Genomic DNA, 20621 nt, shown 5'->3' on the forward strand with positions numbered 1-20621 from the left:
AGTTCCTCACATGGGTGGCAGGGACCCAAGTACTTGAGTCATCACCTATTGCCTCCCAGGGTGTGCATTATCAGGGAGCTGGATTGGAAGCATCGTAGCCAGGAGTCAAACCAGGCACCCTGACATGGGATGTGAAAATCCCAAGCAATGACAACCACTGTGCAAAACCCACCACCTGAATCTCCTTTAAAAAAGAAAACAAAACAACAAAATGAAGAGTTACTACCTGAATCTCCTTTAAAAAAGTTATTTTATCTATTTCAAAGACACAGTTACAGAGACAGAGAGTGAGATTTTCTATCTGCTGGTTCACTCCCCAAATGGCCACAAAGGCCAGGCTGGGCCAGGCTGAAGCCAGAAGGCCAGAGCTGCTTTCCCAGGCACATTAGCAGGGAGTTGGATTGGAAGTATAGCAGCTGGGACTGGAACCAGTGCCCATATCAGATGCCAGCATCGCAGGTGGCGGCCTAACCCTTATGCCACAACACCAGCCCCTGAATCTCCTTTTTTTTTTTAAACAACAATAAATATGTTTCTGTAAAATATAGTTTTCTCATAAAAGGAAACAATTTTTATCACACAAACACTAAGAACTTAGCTTACGCAGGAGTCTCAAATTCCTCTTATCAACCAGAGCAGAATTTTTACTCCTAAGTCACTGACAGTTGACGTTTTCTACCTTGTGGGTGGAAGCAGCGGCCAGCATTTCACAGAGGATTTCTCTCCTCCTTACGAGGGGTGTGCACCCATCTCCATCGCTCACACTGACCCCAAGCCACTCCTCAGCAGCTGGACTGGGCCAGCCTGCTGGGGGCCCTCACAAAGCGCACAGCTCTAGGGAAGGAGACCACAGCGACGCAGTGCGGACTCCACGCGGAACACGGCTTCCGCCAGGGGCTGAGCTCGTCTCAACCTCTTGTGAAAACGGTCACTCTACAGAGTAAGCTCCTGGACACTCTGCAGAAATAGCTGCAGAATATAAACATTCTGCCTCTAAACCTCAAAAAAAATTTTTTGGCAAAACTGATTTACAAACATTAAACCATCAAATTTTTAAAAAATATTTATTTATTTTACTTGAAAGTCAGAGTTACACAGAGAGGAGAGGCAGAGAGGCAGAGAGGCAGAGAGGCAGAGAGAGAGAGAGAGAGAGAGAGAGAGAGGTCTTCCATCCACTGGTTCACTCCCCAGATGGCTGCAATAGGCAGAGCTGCGGCGATCCGAAGCCAGGAGCCAGGAGCTTCCTCTGGGTCTCCCACATGGGTGCAGGTACCCAAGGACTTGGGCCATCCTCCTCTGCTTTCCCAGGCCATAGCAGAGAGCAGAACAGGAAGTGGAGCAGCCAGGCCACAAACCAGTGCCCACATAGGATGCTCCCACATGAGTGCAGGAGCCCAAGGACTTGAGCCATCTTCTACTGCTTTCCCAGGCCACAGCAGAGAGCTGGATAGGAAGTGGAGCAGCTGGGCCTTGAACCGGCGCCCATATGGGATGCCGGCGCTTCAGGCCAGGGCGTTAACCTGCTGTGCCACAGCGCTAGCCCCTAAATCATCAAATTCTATCAAACATCATTTCCTACAAGTCAGTAAGGCACACTGATTGGTCCTTCGCTCAGAGCACGTCTTTAGAGAAAATATCCACTGAGGCTATGAGGAGCTGCTACATTCTTGGTGTGGCCCCAGTCCCTAACGGGAGAAAGTCAGTATGGACCACCGCGTGGAGGACAAAGTAACTCCTGCTTCTTGGTGTCTTCAAGACAAGGCCTTGGATCTGAGGAAGAACTGGTTACTTAAATCAAACATCCCTTAGACTCATGTCATCATAATGTCATCGGCAAATCCGACAGAAAGTTGTCAGAGTTTCTCCCTGCTCGCGCCAGCCCCCGGGGCTGCACACTGAGCTGAGCCACTGTGGCCTCTGTGGCTGAAATCCCTTCCAGTTCCAGGTGTTTTCTGCTTCTTCAACTGTTTTCTCTCGAAGCACCAGCTGCCTCCCCTCCTCTGTTCACCCTCCGAATGCCGGCATACACCAGGGTTTGTGTGTCTGCCTTCTCTTTACACCCTCTGAGCTCTCTCCGAGCAATTTCTACACTTGAACAACACCAGATTCTCACCGGTGAGAAAAGAGGGAAGTTCAGTCAGTCCCAGCCAGAAGACACTCCCCACCCCAAGACTCAGAGCCCCTGTGGGAGAGACACTGTGTGTTTTGGCTGGGGGCGTTTGGGACTTAAAAAGATTAAGATTTACTCTATTTTTAATCATAAAAATACACCTGCAGGAGTCATCTTCAAAAAGGAGATGGAAAATGACCTTTAAGAAAAAATGCATGATTTCAAAACTTTTTTATATCAAAATAAATGTATAGTTTAATGTCATTTTCCGTGAACTTTTGAATTACTCTCAAATGTGCTGGAAATTTTGAAAATATAGAACTATGTATTTTTGAAATACATGTATTTTGGAAATACAGAAAATTTGGAATCTCAGAAACATAAAATCACTTGGACATCTGGCATCGAGCATATCATTGCAATTTTTAAAATTCAAGTTAGAGACCTTGGGTGGGGGCACTGGGCACTCGATCTGTGGGATCTGGGAGTGTTGTCCTAGCTCTGATCTTAAAATATGAAAAATAAAATGTCTCAGAGAAGGGGCCCAAGCCAGTGGCCAATTTCACCTGGTGCTAGGTCGAACAGGGTTGAAGGAGATTCTCCAGAACTCTTTCCAAGCTGTCCAGCAAGTGTGCCTCCCTCAAGGGAGCTGAGTTCAGAGCCGTCCCTCTTCTTGAGCACAGCCTGCCCTGGGACAGCACCTCCCCACCAAGAAGGGGCCTGAGACAGCCCGGAGCTGGCATCACAGAAGCCTTAGAAAGGTGGGCTTCCAAGCGAAGCTGAACTCCCAGGCAGATAAGAGAAAAAGGCCTCTCCTGCCTCCAGGAAATTGGAGGGTGGGGAGTAGGGTTTTTTTCTTTTTGAATGACTCAAGGATTTAATTCGCCTTTAAAGAGCTACATCTGGGTACAGAAGACAAATGGCCTTGGACAGCAGTCTTGGTTCCTGTCTAGCAGCCTTCATTAAGGTGACTGCTAAATGCTTTCATTAAAAAGGGTAAAAAAAAGGCCCACTACCGAAGGAAGGGTGTCCTGCAGAATTCAAAGGAGCACGCCTGGGGTCCCCGTACGGAAGGATTCTCCTCACTGGAGGCCCCAGGTAAACAGCAATCGCGTGAAAAGCTGTCACAGCGAGTGGTGCCGCTAAGCCAACACTGTAAAGCAGCACCCCCTGAGGGTCCAGTAACGACCTCGGAAACTGCACTCTGCGGCCTCCTGACCATCTGCAGTGCAGCGACAGCCTGCGACTGTTCCCTCACATGGGCGCTTTTCACAGAACGCACCCCAAGCCAACGCAGCACAAGTGGGCATTTGTTTCTGCCCGGGACTTGCTGTCTGTGTGGGTGAATGACGCAAGCTTCTATGACAAGGAGAGGCAGTAGAGGGCGGAAAGTGGACTCCGGACAAAGGCGTCCGTGTCTTTCATCGCCTTGAATACTCACATCGGCCTCTGGGAGCCCCCAGCAGCACGTGCTGTGGGTGGATCTTGCATAATTTCACGTCCATGATGAGCCACGGCCGTCTGCTAGCACTGATGACAGGTTCGCTGGTGTGGGGCTGGACGTCAGGGGTGAGATTCCCCCTCCTGAATACAGCCAGGAGCCGCAGCCGCCGAGTCCTCGGTGGCCACGGGTGAAGCGGTGGCCCCGGGGACTCGGGAGCTTCCTGCTGCACACGGGGTGGATCAGCGACCTCAGGCCTTTCCAGGGTTTCACGCTCTTGGAGAAGCTACATTGCGCTACTCTGCCACACCTTGGACTAGCGAAAACAGTGCCCCACAGCAAGCAAAGCCGCAGCAGAACCAGTTTAACAGCTTGAAAGATACTGAGTCCTGCAACTGCCTCATGCTCTTCCAAGTCCTACGAAGTGGGTGCTTTGTCAAAAAGACACCCAGGGTCTCCTAGAGAGGCCTGAACTCCTATATTAAAGTCCTTAATGTAGGCGTCCTGGTCTGTCCCACAGGTTTAACCACCGATCACAAGAATTCGCTGAATCCAGGTAGCATATGACTGGCCCTACGAGGCTCAATCCTTCATCTGTTTTTCCAACAGATAAAACTTGGATGGCCAGCATTGTCCAGGGGCATTTTGCTCAGGAAAATTCCAGGTCTGGGGCAGAATCTAACTACCACCTGCCTGTAACCCCTCAGACCAACTGAAGCCCACCCAGCCATCATCAAAACTCACTGACCAATCAAAGGAAGGCCACGAGCATCACTGACCAGCCAGGAACTTGGACAGGAGCTGGTCATGCAGCTCTCAGGCCCAATTTCAATCTGTAAGAATCTTCAGCTCTAACCCCATAGGGATGCCAGGAACCAAGCGATGGCTGCCTGGCTCCTTGCTCTGTGCTTTGCACACACCTACTTCCTTCCACCACTCTGATGTCAGTGACTGGCTTTCTGTGCATCAGGCAAGTGGACCTAGGTTTTGGGATTCTATAGCAATGCCTCCAACTAGTCTGGAGGAAAAGAGGGTGGCCTGAGATGACTCTGAAACAGTTGGGATGGGTGAGGGCTTAGACCCACCCCTTAGAGACAATACCGAGTGGTGGAAGACATTGAGTTCTTCTAGGGCTTGCACTCTATGCCAAGAAATAGTGGCCATGCCATACACAGGGAGGCCATTGTAGGCCCGGGGACAGACCATGATGAACTCTTGAACTATATTGTGTGGCTGCAATGGAGATTCAAGAGCTACTTACAAGGCCATTGTTGTGGCACAGTGGCTGCCTACAATGCTGGCATCCTATTTGGGTGCTGGTTCAAGTCCCGGCTCCTCCACTTCCTGTTCAGCTCCCTGCTAAGACCTGAATGAAGGTCCGGGCTGCTGGCTTCAGCCTGGCCCAGCCCCAGATGCTGGGGCCACTTGGGAAATGAGTGAGCAGATGAAAGATCTCTGTCTCTCTCCCTTTCTCTGTGACTCTGCATTTCCAAGTAAGTAAGTAATTTTTTTTGGTTGGATTAAAGAGCTATGTAGGATAACTGAGAGAAGCTGCTGAGTGACAAGCTATGGGGCAAAGGAAATGGAGCTGGGTGGGTCCAGTGTCTCCTTGAGCAATAGCTTTGTGTTAAAGATGTTCTCTCCACACGGCAGGCCAATGAGATCTTTAGATGATGGCCTCCGCTAAAGCTTGAAAAATAATTTATTTACTTGATCAAAACTTAATGCAGAGGCAAAGGCCCCTGGTGGCCTCTGTTTTGTGGGATGAAAACCAGAGATGTGGTAGGTCCTGGTCAAATATTAGCCTTGAATCTCAGGACCTTCAAACCTGGCAGAGGCTGACTCTCCAACCAAGAACCTTGACTTTGAGCCTGACGGTCAGTTTGAGAGCTGTTTACTCCGTATCAGTGATGAGCGATGCAGGGTGGGGCCTTGCGCTGAGCCCAGAGTGACTGATGATGCCTTAGGTAGGGGACCCACTGACTCTAGCTCTAGACCCCTCTCTCTCGTGGCACAGGAGCCACGACTTCAACATCTGGTGGGTCAGACAGGTCCAGCCACCTTTCCCCTTTGGGGGGCAGCCTCTTTAACACAGGTCCTGTGGTCCTGTGTTGAGAGCCCAGCCCCGAGGACATCAGACCTTAGGAAATGACTCCAGTTTCCACTTCTCACTGCACTGACGGGCTGGCCTGCTCTCTGTTAACCAAGCTGCTGTTTTAGTGAGGGCCTCTAGCATCTGCCGGCCCCCCACAGGGCAGCCCTGAGCTCCCTTCCCAGAGCATACCAGGGCAGGTGTCCATCACCCTTCTGTGGCGAGTTCTCATTTGTTCACCAGTTTCATTTTCACTTCGTCTTTGTGCTCCATGCCTTAGCCCTGCTGAGACTGCCTGGCTTGGACATCGCCCTCACTCTCAGCCTCAGGCCCACAGTCCATTCCCCAGGACTCAGCCATAGCTCAGTCCAAGATTTCAGCAGTGAAATAAGGCAGTAGAAGAGGCATTGTCACACATACCTTACAACAACAGTATCATGACTGTCAGCCCTCCTAGCACTCAGCAGCGGACTTTCTCATAAAATTTACAGCCACACACACAAAACCAAACAACTACTTTATGGGTTAACTAGAAACTTAGGAAATGTGTTAATTCTGTAGATTTGCAACTTTGAACTCAGTACAAAAAAGTGTAAAACAGGCTAAAGTACATTTTATACAAGTAAAACTCCCAAGGTGATCAAAAACACGATGAGCAAATTAAGATTTTCTATGGAAATGCAAAAATCACCCCGTACCTGTGAAATGCACACATACCTCCTTCCACCTATTGGCTTTCCATGAAGGGCATCTAGGAGACCTGCAGGCTTTGTGGGTTCGAGGTTTGGGCAGGTGACTGCAGTATTTTTCTCCCACTTTCCCTTGGAACTGGTGAACGCAAAGCACATCACGGTGCTTTATACCTTTCCCACAGGAAGCTGAGCACTGGAAAAAAATACATATGCATTTGGTTCCTTTTTTCCTGGCATTGAAGTTTATCTTCAAGAAGCATAAAATGAAACAAAAACATCACGGCTTGGGTATTTTATGAAGATATGCTCTGGTATTTCAAAGTAGAGAGAACCTGGAATGTGCCACCTGCCCCGGACCATACCACGGATGCTCACCTCGGAAGATGTTCATTCATTCTGCAAAAAGATACCAATTCTCTGCAACCTCCCCGACACACCACTGGTGCAAAGACTCTTCAGCTCTCGTACAGTGGAAGACTGGCTCCTGCTAACCCCTTTCACCAAGCACAATACAGTATCACTTGCTTTCAAGTTTATAAGGACAGTCACCCCATCTCTTTCCAGCCCATACACTTTTCCAGACTCAAAGTATGTTTATAATGTTAAAAAATGCAATGATCTCTTAAGGCAAGAAACAGAAAATTTTATTTTTTGAAATGAAATTCAGCTTAATCTTGTTTTCTTAAATCAGTCTGGAAATTGTATGACTCTACTGTTAGCCTTCCGATATATTTAGCTTTTAAAAAAAAAAAAGTACACCATACCTTTAAAATATAGGGAAAACAATTGTTTCATCTCATCTTTGAGACAGTTGTCATTTTTGAGCGAGGCCAGCGCAGTGCAGTGGAAAGAGCATGGGCTCTGGCACCCAGTGCTGGCACTGTCAGCCGCAGCTGGGGAACCTGAGGCACATTTCAGCACCTGTCCATGCCTCGGCTTCTCCACTTACAAAACAGGGTCGTAACACCCATCTCATGGGTGTCACAAAGATGAACATGAGAAAAAACACTGAACGTCTACTCCAGTCTCACTACACATGGAGTACTTCCGTAAACTCACTTCCACTTCTACCACCTTCCTTCCTACAGTGACAGGGATGACAATGTCACGTGATCCGTGTGCCAGGGTCCAGCCACCCGAGAAGACACGGGTTCCAGGCAACTCCTGTCACTCCTGCGAGGCAGCTGCTGATCTATGGTTTCATTTACAATGAGTTCCAGGAATAGCACATTAGGCTTATATACTATGAATTTTATGCACACTGTATTAGACACAATTAGGGTATTAGAGTAACAGATTATTAGACACTTAAAATACCCTAAACTTTTTAAAAAATTACCTTTTTGTATTAATGCCATATCCAGTGTGTGTAGGTAACTAACTCAGTGCCTTGATGAAGAATCACTGCTATCATACCCTAGATGTTCCCCAACCCCACTTTCCATGCCAGTTAGAATGTGGCTGGCACCGTGAGGCCTCTACTGGATCCGTATACACTGCACTAAGACAGCAATCCCACCTCCTGTGGGTACAGATCCACCTTTAAGCTCTGCTTTTCCTGGCCACTTGCTGTGGGCAGTGCCCTATCTCTTCCTTTTCTTCACTGTTAATTTTCTGAAGAGTACAACACATTGTATACAAAAACACAAGCATCAAGCATACCTTACAGGAGTGTGCCAACTACACACACGTTCACACATGAAAGACTTCTTATAGGTGTATTTTTTCAACTTTCAAATTATGACTTTTGCACAAAGGAAGTATTCATTACTCTCCAGGTTTAGTCCCTTTTTAAAAGAAATAATTATCTTGAATAGTCATTAAACACTGCCTCTTGCTTTGCCCTTGCCTGTCTTCAAAGTGCTCCTAACCTGGATGACACACTGCCTATGAAAGAAAAGCCCAGGACCAGACGCCTTCACTGCTGAATTCTACCAAACCCTTAAAGGAGAACTAATTCCAATTCTTTTCAAACGATTCAAAATAAATGAAAGGGAGGGAATCATGCCAAAGAGCTTCTATGAGGCCAGCATCACCTGAATCCCAAAACCACAAAAAGATACAACAGAGAAAAAGAACTATAAACCAATATCCCTAATGAACACAGACACAAAAATCCTCAGAAAATACCAGCATGTTGAATCCAACAAAAGAAAGATCATTTACCCCGACCAAATGGGATTTATACCTGGTGTAGAGAGATGGTTCAACACACACAAATCAATAAATGTGATGCATCATATTAACAAATTGAAGAATAAAAACCATATGAATATCTCAACAGATGCTGAAAAACATCTGATAAAACAGAATATCCTTTCATGAAAAACACCTTAAGTAAATTGGGCATAGAAGGATCACTCCTCAACAGGATCAAGGCAATGTATGACAAACCCACAGCCAGCATCATATTGAATGGGGAAAAGTTGGAAGCATTTCCATTAATATCTGGAACCAGACAAGGATGCCACTTTCTTCATTACTATTCAATATAGGTCTGGAATTTTTAGCCAGAGTCACTAGGGAAGAAAAAAAAAATCAAAGGGATACAAACGGGAAAGGAGCGAGTCACGCTATCCCTGCTGGCAGATGACATGATTCTCTATGTAGGGAAACCAGAAGACTCCACAGAGACTACTGGAGCTCCTCAGACAGTTTGGTAAAGTTGCGGGATATAACATAAACACACAAAAATCAACAGCCTTTGTATACACAGACAATGAGAAAGACGGAGAAAGAACTTGTAAAATCTGTATCATTCAAAATAGCTACAAAAAAATTAAACACTTTGGAAAAATTTAATCAAGGATATGAAAGAGCTCTACAATGAAAATTATAAAATATTAAAGAAATAGAAGAAGACATGAAAAAATGGAAAAAACCTTCCATATTCATGAACTGGAGGAATTAATAGTATCAAAATGTCCATACTACCCAAAGCACTTTACAAATTAAATGCAATCCCAATCAAAAAACCAATGACATTCTTCTCAGACCTAGAAAAAATGATGCTAACATTTATATGGAAACACAAGAGATCCCAGATAGCTAAAGCATTCCTTATCAACAAAAACAAAGCTAGAGGTATCACAATACCAAACTTTGAAACATACAGCAGGGCAGTTACAATCAAAACAACCTGGTACTGGCACAAAAATAGACATGTGGACCAATGGAACAGAATAGAATCCCCAGAAATCAATCCACACATCTACAACCAACGAATCTTCAACAAAGGAGGTAAAAGCAATCCCTGGAGTGAGGGCATCTCTTCAACAATTGGTGCCAGGAAAATTGCATCTAAGAGTGCAGAAGTATGAAACAAGATACCTAATATACCCTATACAGATATAAACTCACAGTGGATCAATGATCTAAATCTATGAACTGACACCATCAAATTACTAAAGGAAAACATTGGGGAGACTCTGTAAGGCATTGGCATAGGCAAAATCTTCTTGGAAAAGGCCCCAGAAGCACAGGCAATAAAAGAAAAATAGGCAAATGAGATTGCAATAAGCTAAGAAACTTGTGCACTGCAAACAAAACACTTAGCAGAGAGGAGGCAACTGACAGACAGGAGAAAATATTTGTGAACTATGCAACCAACAAAGGATGAATATGCCCAGGACCCATAAAGAGCTCAAGAAACTCAACAACAACACAACCAGCAATCCAGTTAAGAAATGGGCAAAAGACACGAACAGACCTTTTTCAAGGATGAAATTCAAATGGCCAACAGACACATGAAAAAAACACTCAGGATGATTAGTCACCAGTGAGATGCAAATAAAATCCACAAAGAGGTCTCCCTCACTCCAGTCAGAAAGGCTATCATTCAAAAATCATAAAACAACAAATACTGGTGAGGATGTGGAGAAAAAGATACCCTAATGCCCTGTTGGTGGGAATGTAAATTCATATAACCATTAAGGAAGACAGTATGGAAATTCCTTAGAAATCTGAAAACAGAGCTACCATATGACCCACCCATCCCACTCCTGGGAATTTACCCAAATGAAATGAAATCAGTGTAAGAAAAAGTTACCTGTACCCCATGTTTATTAAGCAGCTTAATTCACAATAACTAAGATATGGACTCAACCCAGTTGTCCATTAACTGATGCCTGGATAAACAAAGTATGTTATACATAGAGTATGGCAAACCACTTAGTCGTAAAAAAGAATGAAACCTTGTCTTTTGTAACAAAATGGATGCAACTAGAAACTATTACGCTTAGTGAAATAATCCAGTACCAAAAAGACAAACAAGTTTTTCCTGATTTGTGGTAACTAATATACAGATTACGAAAAAGTAATGTCTATGAGTGAAAGCCATTGTCTTGAAAGTTGATTATTGTTTACATGCCTTGTCTATATTCAAGAAACAGTGGTTTTTCTACTTAACTACTTGTCAAATTCTTTATTTAGTAGACAGCTAAGCTTGTGATTTTAAAGAAAACTGAATGCATATCATTGTAAAATTGAAAGAAAAAATAAGGAAGGAAGGTGGGGACAGGGTGGCAGCATGGGTGGGAGGAGGGACAGGTTGTGGAGCATCACTACACTGTTAAACATGCAAATATGACACGCATGAAAAGTGTACACCTTACCATCTGTGAATGGATTATCCCAGAGTGGGTCTTAAATCATATTAAACCCGCTGAAGATCATAAAAGCAAAAACAGTACAACACACTAACTACCTTTAAAATGACAGAGACAGGACAGACTTAAGAAGTTCATGGAAATTAGCCATTTCATCCTGGATATTAGGTAAGTACTCAAGGGTGATATTAAACTCATCTGTGCAGAGGGAGGTTGTTGATGGAGAAAGCTGAGTAGTCTTATGTACTTGTCTGGCACACCTTATCTAGATACTACCTGTGTCTGTTCTGCACAATTCCCAGACTCACTCACTGAATACACAGTACACTGTTGATACTTCTGATAAAAATCACCAATTCATTTGCAAACTATGTAACATAAGGGGAGAAAGATTAAATTCAAGATTCAACTTTGGAACTTGGCAACCTATTTCCTCATTGAGCAGCCTCAGGGAGTGTGATGCAAACTCTAACTGTCCAAGTTAAGGTTCTCAACATTGAGGAGCCACCTGTTCTGATGATAGCTCAGGTCATCTTTGATTCTCTCTCTCTTCTTTGTCATTTTAATTTATTAGACCAGTCTAGATTGCTAGTAGTCTCGACTATTAAATATAATTTTGATGTAAACCTTTTCATCAACTTATTTTACGTTTTATGTAAGGATATTTTTTATTTTTATTTATTTTTATTTTTATTATTTTTTATTTGACAGGTAGAGTTACTGACAGTGAGAGAGACAGACAGACAGAAAGATCTTCCTTCCTTTGGTTCACTCCTCAAATGGCCGCTACGGCAGGAGCTACATTGATCTGAAGCCAGGAGCCAGGTGCTTCCTCCTGGTCTCCCACGCGGGTGAAGGGCCAAGCACTTGGGCCATCCTCCACTGCACTCCTGGGCCACAGTAGAGAGCTGGACTGGAAGAGGAGCAACCAGGACTAGAACCTGGCGCCCATATGGGATGTCGGCACTGCAGGTGGAAGATTAACCAAGTCAGCCATGGCGCTGGCCCAGGATATTTTTAATTTTTATAAACATAAGAGTTATCATTCAACATAAGTTTAAACATACTGGGATTGACTTTTTCCTCTCTCTCCCTCTACTATCTTTAATGGCACCCTAAAACTTACATTTTGCCTCTTTTTAAAAAAGCTTATTTATTTGAGAAACAGAGTAAGATCTACTATCCACTAGTTCACTCCCCAAATGCTCATAAAAGCTGGGGCAGGGGCAGGGCCAGGCCAAAGCTGGGAGCCAGGAACTCAATTCAGGTCTCCCCTATAGGCGGCAGGGACCCAACTACTTGAGCCATCACCGGGTGCCTCCTGAGGTCTGCGTTAGCAGGACGCTGGGACTGGGAGTGGAGCTGGAACTCTAACCCAAGCACTCCAGCGTGGGGTGTAAGTTTCCCAAGTCGCATCCTAACTGCTCTGTCGAACACCTGCCCCTCTTCCTTGTTTTCCTGATCCACCAAATTGTATTCCAAACTTTATTTATGTTTTTTAAAGATTTTATTTATTTATTTGAGAGGTAGAATTACAGAAAGTGAGAGGCAGAGACAGAGAGAAAGGTCTTCCTTTCATTGGTTTATTCCCCAAATGGCCGCAAAGGCCGGAGCTGCGCCGATCCAAAGCCAGGAGCCAGGAGCTTCCTCTGGGTCTCCCAAGTGGGCGCAGGGGCCCAAGGACTAGGGCCATCTTCTACTGCTTTCCCAGGCCATAGCAGAGAGCTGGACTGGAAGTACAGCAGCCGGGACTGGAACCAGTGCCCATATGGGATGCCGGCACCGCAGGCAGAGGATTAACCCACTGCACCATGGTGCCAGCCACTCCAAACCTTATATTCTGCTCCTTTTTATCGCATAAGCTTAGTTCCATCAAGGCACAATGCGCTTGCTTCTTTGTTCAGGTGACGGACTCACAGGACACCAGACCTCACTGATGATCTCCCCTGCATGCACTGATCACTTCCGTGAGTACCATATCAATTTAACCTCATGGCTACAGCAAACACAGTGCTCATTCACTGCTCGGGGCTCTTGGGGCTAAGCAATTCATCAGTTTCTTTTCGCCCCACACTTTATCTACCCAGCCTTCTGTGAGACTGCCCAGATCACCCACAGAGGGGCAAACACCAGCTGACTCACCAATGGCGATTTTGGGTGCTGACAATTTCATTATTGAAACTACATCAACATAGTTTATTAGAAATTATTAATTTAATTAAACACATGTATTGGTCAATAAGCTCAGAGTCCTCTAGCTAAGAAAGGAAAACTATAGGATCAAGAATAAAATAAACTGTGCTTTGGACAGACTTGTAGAGTTCTGTTCTCCAAGATCTGAGGATGAAGTCACTTACTTCACCATGTCTGGTCAATTCCATGTGGAAACTGCCCAGGTGAAGAGAGAATACGTTACGTAAAGAATTCTTGCATTGGACGGAGGCAGCCACAGAGTAAACAAGGGAGAAACGCTGCCCAGTTCCTTGTCCGGTGGCAGCTCCGAGATGTGAGAAGTGCACACAACAGCCATCGGGCACAACTGCTCCCAGATAGCAGCTCTTTCCGCCGGTACCCAGAAACCCCTTCTTGTATGCCCTCGACTTTGTACCCCTGACACACTGCTTCCCTCTGAGGTTGTATTACTGCTGTAAAGTTAATCTGCAGTATTCTTGTCAGAGAAATGTTCTTAAATCCCTTATATGCTCCTTAATTGTGATGGTCTTAGACTCGCCCTGAGATTTTCCCAGATCTGTTAAGGAACAGTGGGTAAGGATGCAGTCCCCTTCCAAGGTGACACCATTATGTAAACCCACTGGCAGATGAGGCGGGAGGAATGTCTGGAAGGATGCATCGAGGCCCTGGGAACGAGGCTCGGCTTGCAAGCCCTGGAAGTGTGCTAGAGCCCGCGGACTGCTCTATTTGGCTGCTACTTTCCTTTCCAAGATGCAGAGTTGACATGAATTTATTTCCCCTTAGCTAATTTTTGAGCACATATATCCTTGTCTTAGAGAAAACTGATACAAAATTACACCATGACATTGCTACTGATATCTGAAGTGTGGACTTTGTGTGTGTTTATATACAAGGATACCACAGAACAACAAACGAACTGACTGTGCAGTCTTGTCGATTAACTTAATTCTGGGAATTTAAATTGCTATATGAAATCAAATATGGAAACGAGGCTTGTCGCTCCCCCTCTTCGTGGAGGAACGACACAGGACCCTACGCTGTTCTTTCGTCTGCTCGGCCCTCCCCGGGTTTGCTGCTGGTTCTTCCCGGGTTGGCCACTATCCCTTCCACCTCCGTGGAAGGGCAGTTCCCCCTGGCCGCATTCCCCACTTCCGCAGGGGAGCGGCACACCGCCGGCCGGCTCTCTGGGGGGCTGCACGGGTGTTCCTTCAGCTAGATGTTCCCCATAGATGTTCCCGGTGCATGCCGTCTCTCTCCTCCTTTATAGTCCTCCTCCGCCAATCCCAACTCGGCTGCCCACACGCCGAGTACGCTGCTCTCCAATCAGGAGCAGGTCCTACAGTTTATTGGTTGAACTGGAGGCAGCTGTGCGGAAGCTGTTTACTTCTCTCCCAGCGCCATATTGTGGGAGAGCAGATGCATAGAATAAGTCTTAATTCCAGTAACTTAGTCTAGTCCGAGCTGCTCCCCACAGAGGAGAGCAGATGCATAGAATAAGTCTTAATTCCAGTAACTTAGTCTAGTCCGAGCTGCTCCCCACAGAGGAGAGCAGATGCATAGAATAAGTCTTAATTCCAGTAACTTAGTCTAGTCCGAGCTGCTCCCCACAGAGGCTGATTTAGGAAAATCTGGACTGCGGTGCAGCTCTGGCACTGGGCCCCTCCTGACATCTCTGCAGGTGCCGCTGCCTCCCACCTCAACAGCCCCGTCCACCGCAGCCCTGCACGTTCCCATCGGAGCTCAAGTCTCATTCTCTCTGCAAAGCCTCCCCCTCTGGCACAGGATGTCACACCAGACCACGTGTGGCTGCGGGTTTCTTTCAAGCACCCTGTGGTCTTCTTCCCCATGCCTAGCACACCTGTGACCAAAGTCGGACTGTAAAATTGGCTCCAAACACTCTTATGATAGGGAATCAGGGAAAACAGAAAGCACCAGAAACACTGATTCCTAACTAAATGCATCGTGGACCATTCTACATTCCTTCTGGATGAAGGAAATACCCCCTGGCCCCACGACCATGGGCTCCTGCATCAACTCACTGGCCAGTGCTGCTCTCAAAGGGCGGCTCTTACACTGGTGGCACGCAGGCCGATTTCATAGATTTCAGATTTAGTGGTTCCCCTGCACAGTAACACCCACCCGTGATTCCAGCTAAAAGATCATGTAGTTGGTTATGCAGGGAAAAACCAATCTGGACTACAGACCAGCAAATCAAATGAAAGCTAAGAGTTCATTATCCACTGTGTCTATTTTACTTAGACTTGCCGCGACAAATAGCAAATGCCCATGCTAGTTGCTACTGTATGGTGTCATCTTGGCAAGAAGGAATTTGTTTTGTTTCTGTGTTAATCATGTAAACATCAGCCACACTTCTCTAAGTATTAAAAGTTACAGTCATCACTTTGTATTAAAAAGCTAGTCTTAGGGGCTGGCACTGTGGCATAGAGGGTAAAGCTGCCACCTGCAGTGTCGGCATCCCATAGGGGTGCAGGTCTGAATCCCAGCTGTTCCTCTTCCATTCTAGCTCTCTGCTATGGCCTGGAAAAGCAGAAGAAGGCCCATGTGCTTGGGCCCCTGCACCCACATGGAAGACCTGGAAGAAGTTCCTGGCTCCTGTTTCAGTCGGCCCAGCTCTGGCCATTATGGCCATTTGGGGAGTAAAACAGTGATTGGAAGACCCCCCACCCACCCCCATCTCTGCCTTTCTGTAACTCTACCTTTCAGATAAATATTTAAAAAATGTTTTTTAAAATATAGAATATTTCAAAATGTGTTAATATAATTGTAAAATTTTTTCAATATTATACCTTTTATCTAAGAACTATTTCAGGGATAGTCTCCCTCAGCCATTGTTTTCTGATGTTATTATTTGTAAAACAAATTCTTTAAGAAGCAGGGGAGACACACACACACACATACACACACACAGAGGGAGGGAGGGAGGGAGGAATGCTATCTATTGGTTCACTCCCCAAATGAGTACAATGACTGGAGTGGGGCCAGAAATGAAGCCAGGGCTGGCGCCACGGCTCACTAGGCTAATCCTCCACCTAGCGGCGCCGGCACACGGGGTTCTAGTCCCGGTCGGGGCGCCGGATTCTGTCCCAGTTGCCCCTCTTCCAGGCCAGCTCTCTGCTGTGGCCCGGGAGTGCAGTGGAGGATGGCCCAAGTGCTTGGGCCCTGCACCCCATGGGAGACCAGGAGAAGCACCTGGCTCCTGCCATCGGATCAGCGCGGTGCGCCAGCCTCAGTGGCCATTGTGGGGTGAACCAATGGCAAAGGAAGACCTTTCTCTCTGTTTCTCTCTCACACTATCCACTCTGCCTGTCAAAATAATAATAATAATAATAACAAAAAAAAAAAAAAAAAAAAAAAAACACTGAAGCCAGGAGCTGGGAACCCAATCCAGGTCTCCATGGGGGGAAAGGACCCTGTTATCTGAGCCTTCACCGCCTCCCAGAGTCGTCACCAGCAGGAAGTTAGGAGAGGGAACAGGGCCAGGTGCTGAACCCAGGAAGCCCAGTGCGAGACGCAGACATCTTAACCAACAGGGCAAGCGCAGGCCAGATGTCTGGAATCTTGTTTTTTCAAAGCATAGTCCTTCAGAAGCTAGGCAGTGATCAACGAAGAACATTTGTGCTTACCTCCTGGGTCTCACAGGAACTCTCTGCTTCCTGACAACAAGGTGCTCAAGAAATGCGTGGGCCACGTGCAAGTGCACGGCCACGTGGCTGGGCATGAGGTCCACCCTGCTGCTCATCACACGCCAGGGACTGCCCACGTGTCCAGACCACAAGGAAAACAAGTCACAAAAGGGCTCACAGAAATGCAAATCCACCTTCTCACTAGGACTGGCAGTCACTCCCGTCAGACAAGCCTTCTGTGTTGGCAGCACCGCACGCGTGGACACAGACAAGGGTTCCCAGGTGAGCACGCACACGCTGCTGGGAGGACTGCTGTGTGCGCCCTAGTGCTGAGCAACAACTCCGGAATCATCAGAGAACTCTTCAGTGCCGGAACATCTCTTGTTTAGCTCGTTTGCATCTTTTCTCAAGACTGCACATGCTTCTGTAGCACACATTAAACACCTTTAAGGAAAAATCCTGACCATAACCACCTGCAGAAGTTTTACGTTCAAGTCTTTAGAGCACTTAGGAAGTAAGATCAGGGTATGAAACAATGTATGAACCAGGCCAGTGACAGCATTCCCGGTCAGAACACACCAGAAATGACATATCCAGTGACAGCATTCCCGGTCAGAACCGACCAGAAATGACATATCCAGTGACAGCATTCCCGGTCAGAACCGACCAGAAATGACATATTCCGGAAAACAACACACAGAAGCCTATCACTCTCTCAATAAAATGCAGAGGCTACAACAAAACCCCAGCAAGAACGCGGTTTTCTAATTCTTCACGAAGTCAGTGATCCTCTGTATCTAAGCAAAAAATCTACCGCAGTCAAGTTCTAAATAGCGTTTTGTACAACTGCTTTATAATTCAGGGCATTCCCTGTAAGGGAGAAAGTCAATTTTAAATTCAGCTTCCCAATTCCTAGAGAGGCCAAACCCTAAAATGGTGGACGTCGTGAGAGTCCAGTAGAGTGGGCTACCGCTCCGCTGAAGAGGGCAAAGTGTGTCTGTAAAAGAGAGCGGCTACTGTGCAGTTAACTACGCGTGGGCAGCACAGAGCAGGGACCCAACCCAGCAACAGGGACCAGCTCAGAGTCTCCTCAAAGAGCCTACTTCAGGTTTTAAAATTCAATGGAGTTTGGGGCCGGCGCTGTGGCGCAGTGGGTTAACATCCTGGCCTCAAGTGCTGGCATCCCATATGGGTACCGGTTCTAGTCCTGGCTGTTCCTCTTCCGATCCAGCTCTCTGCTATGCATAGCCTGGGAAAGCAGTAGAAGATGGGCCAAGTCCATCGGCCCCTGCCCCCATGTAGGAGACCTGGAAGAAGCTCCTGGCTTCGGATCTGCACAGCTCTGGCCATTGCAGCCAGCTGGGGAGTGAACCATCGGATGGAAGACTCTCTCTCTCTCTCTCTCTCTCTCTCTCTCCCTCCCTCCCTCCCTCCCTCCCTCTCTGCAACTCTGACTTGCAAATAAATAATCTTTAAGAAAAATTCAATGGAGTTTGAAAATTTCCCTTTTAACCCATTACAGACATCCTTGGAGTACACAGCTCGAAGAGTCAGGGAAATGTTGGGTTTCAAACACCCTGACCACTGACATATCTCATCCTATTGTGTGGTATCTAACCGTATTAAGAACTTTCAGCTTCTTCCAGACTTTGTTTTTAAAGTTAATTTGCAAAGAAGTCTGAATCCAAACTTAAAGGATAATAAAGTGATTAACAAAAAAACATCCAGCACACTTTTTTTGCATTAGTGTCCTCCTGAGGCGAAGCACACATTCTGGTTTTTAAAAGAACAGTTTTAGTTAAAAATGGTAGAGGGGCCCAGGTTTGCATTTCCTCTCCCACCTCAGTTTTCTGTTCAACCCACAAGGGAAAGTGGTGGAAAGTGTCTGAGTAACTTCGGGAGGCGCAGAGGGGATAAAGGCGGCGGAGGGGCGGGGAGGCGGGGAGGGGTGGAAGGGCGGGGAGGCGGGGAGGCGGAGGGACGGGGTGGGGGGGTTGGGGGGGGGCGGAGGGTTAGAGGGGCGCTCCCGCAGCCTGCAGCACCAGGGGAGGCCCGGCACCGGCGACAGCAGCGAGGCAGGCGCATTTGCTGCAGTTACAGCACCAGGGGCTTCCACTCCGAACCTCTCAGAACCTCAGTCCCTCCGCCCACCCTACTCACCCCCAAGCAGAGAGAGACAGCTTTTCTGGGTGTCGAAGACAAAAGACCTTAAGAGACTGAGGGCAAAGGTTACTCGTTACTGAACTCCACTGAGATGCAGCCTCCACTCATTTCTCCAGTGCCTGCCGAGATTCACGAACATTTGAGGAAAACCCTCAGAAGGAAAAACAGGAAAACTCTGCTACCCCGGCCCTAAGGAGAGGGACTGAGGACCAAGAGAAAATCCTGCCCAAAAGGAGACACACACACACCAACAAAACACTGTCGGTGACATGTGACAGATGACGGATGCTTTATGGACAGATCGAGAAGAGACTGCAAGCCGCCGAAGCCACTAGAAAGTAGGGAGAAGCTTCTGATGGCCAGAGATCCGAGAGGTCGGTGTCGTGGGACGACGGGCCAAGCTGCTCCTGTGACGGCAGAGCACCAGTTCGAGTCCCCGATGCTCCCCTTCCGCTCCCTGCTGAAAGGCCTGGGAAGGCAGAAGCTGGTTCAGGTGCTTGGGCCCCTGCCACCCCTATGGGACATCAGGACAGCTCCTGGCCCTGGCGCTGGCCTGGCCCAGCCCTGGCTGTTGCAGCTACCTGGGGAGTAAACCAGAGGAGAGGAGATCCAGCTCTGTCTCACCCCCTAGAACATCCACCTCTGTGAGTGTGTCTTGTGTCACTCTGCCTTTCAAACTAACGTCTTCATTTAAAAACAGAGTAACTAAAACAATTAGAATACATAACTTGATAGACAAATTTCTCGGTATCCAAACTATCAAGTAAAATTGAAAGACAAAGGTGGAAAATAGCAAAGAATAAAGCAAGAAAATTAGGTGAACCCCAGAATTCCGGTATCACCTTCAAAGAGTTCAAGAAAGGACAAAGAAATGGCTGCACAGGAATAACACATTTCCTCAACACAGTCTGTGGAGTGAAAGGACCTACCGGAAAGCCTAGCAGACAGGAGTTTAGGCCCACGCACGGGCACACACACGTCAGCTTGTCATGAAAACACAGGGGCTAAGAGAAGGCACCACAACTGCACTTAACAACCCCTCCGGAGTGAGACTGATCAGACTTCCAGCACTCGCTCCAAACCCCCGAGCAACGAGGGAACGGGTTAGAATTCCAAGCGAAATGGTTTTCAGGCCAGAATCCTGAACCTAAGCAGCGAACCAGACACGTGGACTGACTGCGAACACGTTCAGATGCAGAGATGGGAAATGCGCTTCTCCTTTCCTCAGGGAAGCAGAGGAGTTTTCCTAGACAGTCACAAATGCAAAATGTGCACCAGGAAGTCACCAAGCCTGAAGGGCGTAAATGAGAGAGAGAGAGAGAGAGAGAGAGAGAGAGAGAGAGAGAGAGAGAGAGAGATGCCCACAGACGGAGAGGGATACAGTGGCAGGGGCCAAGCCAGGTTTTTCCAGAGCAGAGAGGAAGACGGGGTCTCTGGGAAGGAATCCAAGGAAGAGGAATTATCTAAGGCTTTAAAAACCATTGCTAGGGATTTCACTCATCTGTTCAGGCTCTTGAGGGGGACAAAGCGACTGGAACATAAGAATGAAGAAGCGTTTGATGAGGCAGTTATTAACTCAAGGACAGTGGGGAGTGGCTCAAGAACGAACTGGTGTGTGAGAGCAACTCCTGGGCTGCACACGGACGCCTGAACTGATGGGATCAGAACCCAACTCGGGG

At 47.0% G+C, this 20621-nt stretch overlaps 1 protein-coding gene across 6 annotated transcripts in view; it reads right to left on the reverse strand.

Annotated features, from left to right (window-relative positions):
• The window catches only part of ADAMTS20 (ADAM metallopeptidase with thrombospondin type 1 motif 20), a 170178-nt gene that overhangs the window by 40317 nt on the left and 109240 nt on the right, over window positions 1–20621 (reverse strand). For all 6 annotated transcript variants that reach the window (XM_089304055.1, XM_089304054.1, XM_051850402.3 and 3 more), the window contains one exon: window positions 6361–6528. In XM_089304055.1, coding sequence (XP_089160181.1) covers window positions 6361–6528 — 168 coding nt within the window. The remainder of the gene's footprint in view (window positions 1–6360; window positions 6529–20621) is intronic.

The sequence above is a fragment of the Oryctolagus cuniculus genome, chromosome 9, assembly GCF_051225735.1.
Source record: "Oryctolagus cuniculus isolate XC-2025 breed Fujian yellow rabbit chromosome 9, ASM5122573v1, whole genome shotgun sequence".
In the NCBI taxonomy this organism is placed as follows: domain Eukaryota; kingdom Metazoa; phylum Chordata; class Mammalia; order Lagomorpha; family Leporidae; genus Oryctolagus; species Oryctolagus cuniculus.